This window comes from Rosa rugosa, chromosome 4, assembly GCF_958449725.1.
Source record: "Rosa rugosa chromosome 4, drRosRugo1.1, whole genome shotgun sequence".
NCBI classification, from domain to species: Eukaryota; Viridiplantae; Streptophyta; class Magnoliopsida; order Rosales; family Rosaceae; genus Rosa; species Rosa rugosa.
Genome location: NC_084823.1, coordinates 21,333,484 through 21,340,950, shown reverse-complemented (window position 1 = coordinate 21,340,950; position 7,467 = coordinate 21,333,484). Strand labels below are relative to the sequence as shown.

The following is a 7,467-nucleotide window of genomic DNA, read 5'->3' as shown; positions in this document are numbered from 1 at the left end:
CTTGTGAATACTATATCTATGATAAATACCATTTATCGGTATCTTTGGCAATCCTCCTTTAATAACCCTGCGTATGGTGGAGTGCCTTCATCCTCTGCTCTTCTTCAGCGGTGGAACCCTCAAACTAAGTGACCTCTTTTTGGTACCCCATCTCAAAATTGATCGTGTACTTCTTGTGTTTACAGCAAGATCTATATCTGACGAATAAACAAACAAATAAACTAATAAATACCGATCACTAAACACACTATAACTCACTTATTCAAGTAAGACTTTTTTCATTGAAACAAATTCGACACCCTAACTCCTAATTAGATATTAACAAAAGCCTAGACACTCAGCTGTGGTAAAATTGGAAACATAGAATTGACAAATCAAAAGATCTCCATCAATGCTAGAAAGCTGAAAAAGAATACAAACTAAAATTTTATTTTATTTTTGCCAATTGAAGCACGATGATTCTTGTTCTTGCTAACTAGAGGACAACTCACCTTCTTCTTTGAGTGGGACACTAGCTTCCCAACTTTTCAACATAGTTGTCAATTCCAACCCTAAGGCAGTGGCTTCCATTATTGGTTTCTTCAATCCCATATATGATGGTGGAATATGCGGAAACTACTATCACAAGGAGCCACATTCTCAACCCTAGCAGAGCTGCTCTACTGGTTCATGATTGTGGAAACAATTTGAAAACCTCTACATGAAACATAGAGTATCATTCATTACTCAACATATTATGTCGACGGGACCGTTAACTTTGATACAATTCACATTATTAAGCACAAATTAAGTAATTGAATGAGCAAAAATCTAACACAATTGAAGAATAAACAAACAAACCAACTGAAAAGACCGCTTCATCAAGTTGATAATTTAAAATATATATATATATATATATATATATATATATATGTATATTAATATATTTGTTTCATAGATAATACTTTTCCTTTTATTTATTTGCAAAACATATGTTTTATTTTTCTTTTATGAAAATAAAAAACTGAAGATATTTACCAAATAAGACCAGGTTATTTCCTATTCCGGTACATTTTTATTTTTATTTATTTACTTATTTCTGGCGATGGCATTTAAAATAGTTGAAGACAAATTAAAATGTCTGAAATTGAAACCTCGCGTGGCCGGTTTTAAAATTTGAAATTTTGGACCGTTCAAAAATGTTGATGAAAATAGATTTGAAATTGAGGGAGAGGGGGTGGTCCACCTGTTGATTCTAAAATCTTCACACGTGTTGGGATGGTAGAGGTCCACCTCTCTCTAGCTAACCCTAATTGGCTGGATTCTATTTAATTATGAATTGAAAAATGAGCAGCACCTATAGGATTATGAGTCCATGATGAGAGCCGACAAAGCACTGAATTGCACGCACAACGGAGGGACCCTGTTTCCCAATTAAATATTTGCTTATATTTCATCACGTGTACCTTTCTTATAACTCGGTTCCTCCAAAGAAATACACAAACAAGTTAATTCTTTTTTTCCAATGAGAAAAATTCAGTCACCGTCCCCAAACTATGCTGCCAAGGCCAATTTGATACCCGAACTCTCAAAAGTATCAATGTGATACCCAAAGACGTATTTTGATATCAACGTGATACTTCCGTCAAAAATCTCTTACGGCGCCGTCTGTTTGCTGACGTGGCAAGCATCTGGGTCCCATGTGATATTTTTATCAAGGGTAAAATTGTCTTTCTCTACTAACTAATTAAAACAAAAAAATCAAAATCAAAATAAAAAAACAGATCGAGCTCTGTCTCTCTCTCTCTCTCTCTCCCTTTCCCAATCTGATCTTCTCTCCTTTCTATCACAAAATTGGGAATGGATTTGTGGATTTGTGAGCTCTCTCTAAACCATGGCCACTTCCTCCTACCCGGAAACCCCCCAGACGTCAAGAAAGTCCAAGAACACGTACACGTGGAAGGGTTTCGGCGCTGTCCCTAACGCCCTGAAGGAGCTCAGAGAAGAAGGCCTGGATCTAACTCCGATCCCGGCGGCCTGCAATAACAACAACAACAATCCCCTGGATGAGACCAAGAGGGAAAAGTCTCTGGCGCTTCTGGCGCAGAATTTCGTGAAGCTGTTCGTGTGTACCGGATCGGAATCGGAATCGATTTCTCTTGATGAAACTGCGAAATTACTGCTTGGAGTAGGGGATGCACAGAATGTATCGATGATGAGGACGAAGGTGAGGAGGATCTATGACATTGCAAATGTGTTGTCGTCAGTGAATTTGATTGAGAAGACTCATACGGCGGATACAGGGAAGCCGGCGTACAGGTGGTTGGGGCTGAATGGGAGAAGAGATGGTTTGAATTTGAATTCGGAGCCGAATTTGCAGCAGGCTAAGAAGAGGAGCTTTGGGACAGATCTGACGAATGCGAGTAGTAAGAGGAGCAAGGTTGTGGAGAAGAGAGTTCAAGATCAGGGTGAGGTTGAGAACTGCAATTCGGATGGCTGTGGGGCGAAGGAGAGTTCGAAGAGCTACCAGTTCGGTCCTTTCGCTCCGGTGGCAGTTCCAAGAGCTAGGAAGGGTGTTGACATCAACAAGGTTTGCTGGGAGAGTCTTGGGGCTTATTATCGGCCTCAGTATCAGAACCAAGCGATTTGGCTAGAACAAAATCGCAGAAGAACAAGAAGAAAAAAAGAAGAAAAAAGAAATGAAAAGAAAAAAAAAATGAATTAACAAAAAAAAAAAGGGTAAATTGGTCATTTCACTTTTTTTAGGGCCCACATGCTTTCCACGTCAGCAAACAGACGGCGCCGTAAGAGATTATTGACGGAAGTATCACGTTGATATCAAAATACGTCTTTGGGTATCACATTGATACTTTTGAGAGTTCGAGTATCAAATTGGTCTTGGCAGCATAATTTGGGGACGGTGACTGAATTTTTCTCTTTTCGAATTACCAAGTCTGAGCGGCCTTAGCCAAACATTTCATTTTTGGTCAGAACTCTTAACCAAACTTTGGTTCTTAAGTTTTCTGTGGTGCTCGTCGCGGCACTGGTCCTTGGACTCTTAACCAAACTGTAACGCCCCTGATAGATTACGTTATAACGTCGTAACCTTTGAAACAAGAGTCCATGACTTATGTCACAAACCTATATTTCAAAGACTCACAAGGCCATTTGAGATAGTGGCATTTCAAATATTATCAACTTTTAAATTCGAGGTTTTCGAAATGAAAGAATGGAGAACAAAATAATCTACAACAAAAACCACTGCAAGTGGCCTAGTGGTTCTTGCCTAGTTGGGTGTGCTCCCCAACCTAGGTTCGAATCCGGAAGATGTCAAAGTGGCCAGACATTGTGCTGCAATGCACAGTTGGAGCATTTCACATGCGTCGAATGGGTTTATCTTGAGCCTAAGAAGGCTTTGGGTTCCCCTTGACAAAGTCAAAAAAAAATAATCTACAACAAAAGGGATATATATATATATATAAAGGGCCCTTCCATCAAGGGATTTTTTTTTTTTTTTTTTGTCATTTTAAAGGGATCCCTTGTGGGACCCACTTTTCGATAGCATTTTGGCATATTGATCATTCAGTTTTGAGGTCCTAAGAGCATCTCCAACAATGGAGTCAAAAGCCAAAGTCATTTGCAAAATTTGACTCCCCTAATGTCATCACTATTCATTCATATTTGGTCTTTTCTAGGGATAGGGCATTAGACCAACTTTTCGATCACATTTCGGCATCTGAACCATTCTGTTTTTAGGTCCTATGTGTAGATCATTTCTGCAAATTTTCAGCCAAATCGGTGATTGTTAAGGTATTAAACTAGATTAAATCAATGAACGAACTACATCTGTCAAATTTGAACCGTTCATACTTATAATCGTAAATTGTCGTTTTGAATGCCTTAAACGATAATCAATTTGGCTAAAAATTTGCAGAAGTGATCTACACATTAGGACCAAAAAACTGAACGGTTAAGATACCAAAATATGATCGAAAAGTTGGTCTAATGCCATATCCCTAGAAAAGACCAAAAAAAAGGATCCTCACTAGAAGGGCCTTGATATATATTTTTCTCTTTTCGAGAAAAATTCAGTCACCGTCCCCAAACTATGCTGCCAAGGCCAATTTGATACCCGAACTCTCAAAAGTATCAATGTGATACCCAAAGACATATTTTGATATCAACGTGATACTTCCGTCAAAAATTCCTAACGGGACCGTCTGTTTGCTGAAGTGGCAAGCACGTGGGTCCTATGTGATATTTTTATCAGGGGTAAAATTGTCTTTCTCTACTAATTAATTAATTAAAAAAACAAAAAAAAAAAAAAAAACAAAACAGATCTCTCTCTCTCTCCCCCTTTCGCAATCTGATCCTCTCTCCTTTCTCTCTCTCCACCATGGCCGCTTCCTCCTACCCAAAAACCCCAAATCTGGTCCTCACACATCATATCTCATACCCATCCGCCTCGAATCCACCAACTACTTTATCTGGTCCTCATCTCATGATCACCATCTTCACCGCCCACGGCCTCTACGGCAACGTCGATGTCACCATCAAAACCCCCGACAAATTCGCCCTCAACGCAGGAGTCGAACCCATCGCGCAGCTCACCTCAGACTTCAAGCTCTGGCGCCGGTACGACGTCGGATTTGCAGACGATTACAAAGGGAGGCGACTTGGTGAATGTGTATGTGGGGAGGATTGATGAGATAAGGACGAAGCTCTCGTCTGGTTTGATTGGGGAGGATTCTAATTTGGCGATAACCGAGAGGGCGACGACGAATTTGAGGGCGACGACGAGCCAATTGACTGTGAGCGTGGTTCTCTGGTGGAGGTGAAGTCTGAGGTAGGTGGTGGAGGCCAAATCGTTAATGGGTCCGACCCAATTGATTGTGGGCTTGGTAGTGTGGTGAACGTGAAGTCTGAAGTTTCAGAAAATTTGAGGAGTTCTATTGAAGAAGAGTTGGGGAAGGTTAGTTTGGTTGGAGGGAATGAAGAAAGTTTGGTTCTTGATAGTGGGAATGAAGTGAGTGAGGATTTGGAGACCAAAATCGAAGGTGTGGAGGGTGTGAAGAGCAAAATGGAGAGTGGGATTGAGAGCGAAAGTTCGGAGTCGGAGGGTGAGAGTGAGAGTGAGAGTTCATTAGCAGCATCATTTTCTTTGAGTAGTAGCTCTAATGATGAGGAGGAGGAGGATGAGAGAGAGAGTGATGATATGGATGAGGAGAAGGATGGAGAAGGGAATGTGAAGGCGGAGGCGGAGAAGGAGGACAATGAGGAGGCTTGTGAACTTGAAGAAGGTGAGATAAGTGGTGCAGAGCAGATAGGTAATGGAAGTGGTGATGAGGAGATTGACCGTGAAAGTTTTCAGGTGGGATTCCAATTTTGGGAGTGGAGATGGGAGATTGAAATTTTGGATTAGAAGTTGAATTGTTTGTTCTTGTTTTCTCAATTTGAATTGGATTAGAAGTTGTCAAATTGCTGCATTTGTATGTAATGTGAGATTCTTGATGTTGGGGGCGGTAACTGTGGTCGGGGCTGAGCTCACGTTCAAGACCGAAATCGGAATTCATTTTGGGGTGAGTGGTTGGTGGCTAGTGGCGGAGCTTGCTTCGGAGGTTGCGGCAGTTTAGTTAGAACAGAAGAAGAAGAAGAAGAAGAAGAAGAAGAAATGAAAAGAAAAATAAAAATAAAAATGAATTAACAAAAACAAAAGGGTAAGTTGGTCATTTAACTTCTTTTTTTGTCTCCACGTGCTTGCCACGTCATCAAATAACGGAGCCGTTAGGAATTTTTGACGGAAGTATCACGTTGATATCAAAATATGTCTTTGGGTATCACATTGATACTTTTGAGAGTTCGGGTATCAAATTGGCATTGGCAGCATAGTTTGGGGACGGTGATTGAACTTTTCTCATATAGTTTGTGTGTGTGTGTGTATTCTGGATGACTTCATTAAGATGACTCTAGTGTTTGAGCAATACTCGGACAAAAACACCAACAACATATGAAATACATAACCAACCAATATTGACCACATCACAAAAATAAACACCAACAATTATGAAATACAAAACCAATAATTGTCCAAAAAATAAAATAAAATCAAACCAATAATAATTAAGCAAACCAGTTCCAGTTCACAAAAATAAGCAATCCACAAAATAAACCCAAACGAATTGTGGTCCGCAATAATTAAACAGCCCAAATTCCATGCAAGAAAACCAAACAAAAAGAAAATAATCCGGAATTAAAAAAAAAAATACACCAAAAGAAACTCAAACCATAGATTGTTCAAGGGAAACGAAATGAAGAGTTGTTTGGGCATGTAGCATTGTCACTGTTATAGTCTCTGAACCCTCCTCGCTGAAGCGGTGGTAGTGGGTGCAAGAAGTCCCTCATTTGGGGCGGTGGTGGGTTCATGATGTCCAGGAACCAGGGTTGTTGCTGGAACAACTGCTGATGTTGCTGCCTCTGAGCTGCAACCTGCATCATTTGGTACTGCCACTGCTCCATGCTCTGCGCCTCCATCGCGGGTTGGTGGTGTTGTTGCTGCACGCCTCTGCTAGTTCCCTCCCCAAATGCATTCCTCGTCGTCAGGCCGAGCTCCACCGCAATCGATTCAGCTTGCACCTGGTTGAGCTGGTTCTCCTGGTTTTCCTCCTGCTTCTGCTCATCGGCAGCCCGTTGTTTGATTTCAAGCTCCCTGAGGTTGCGTTCGATGATAAAATTGAGGTCTTGCAGATCCTTCATTTCTAGGTCAGAGAGTGTTCTCCCCTTCAAACAACCGAACATGACTTGAGTGATCTCCTTTTCTCGGTTGTCTCTTTTCAGCTTTCTGATCTGCTCCCGGACTTTGTAGATTCGTTGTATTAAGAATGTCTCCTGGTCGACCATCTTTCTTGTCTTGTCCATCTGCGGCATATCTCGGAACTTCGTCAGCAGTTCGTTGACTTCCGGAAGACTTGGGAACACCTCCGGCTCGCCATCAAAAGGGCTGTAGATGATCACCGCGGCCTTGATGTCACAGAGAGTGGTTATCTCTCCCACCTTCTTCAGAAGACCCTTCTTTCTTTTTCTAAATGTCGTTCGTCGGGAAATCTCATTGGCAACGTAGTGCAGTCTCACCTTCCTTCTAGCCATGGCTGGCTAGTTAGCAAAGGAAAAGGTCAGCAGCTAGGGATCAGACAAGGGTATAAAGAAAGAGATTTGCTTTCTAGGAGTGGAGAGGAATGGACTACTAGGTTTGCTATATATAGTGCTGGCAGAGGGATACCTAAATCCAATTTTCCAAGAGTTGTGTCCTAATTTGAAAACTTTATCTAATCTTTAAATGAGACAGATATATTCTATTGGTGTGCCTGAGGTGTGAAATTTAATGAGGGCTTATGCATGCATTGATGGGACCAAATCATTGTTAGGTTGGTATGATTTTTATGAATTGAAATCAAAATTAACTTTACCTGAGAATTGGCCATTATTCATTGA

At 40.9% G+C, this 7,467-nt stretch overlaps 2 protein-coding genes across 2 annotated transcripts; one reads left to right on the top strand and one right to left on the bottom strand.

The window, feature by feature from the left end:
• Nucleotides 1–1,873: 1,873 nt before the first annotated feature.
• On the top strand, nt 1,874–2,947 carry LOC133744501 (E2F transcription factor-like E2FE). The gene is made up of 2 exons (XM_062172598.1): nt 1,874–2,620; nt 2,885–2,947. The coding sequence occupies exons 1-2, from the start codon at nt 1,874–1,876 to the stop codon at nt 2,945–2,947; spliced, it is 810 nt and encodes a 269-aa protein (XP_062028582.1).
• A 3,326-nt stretch (nt 2,948–6,273) lies between these two features.
• Nucleotides 6,274–7,122, bottom strand: LOC133744500 (agamous-like MADS-box protein AGL80). Its single transcript, XM_062172597.1, has one exon. The coding sequence runs from the start codon at nt 7,120–7,122 to the stop codon at nt 6,274–6,276; it is 849 nt and encodes a 282-aa protein (XP_062028581.1).
• Nucleotides 7,123–7,467: the final 345 nt, after the last annotated feature.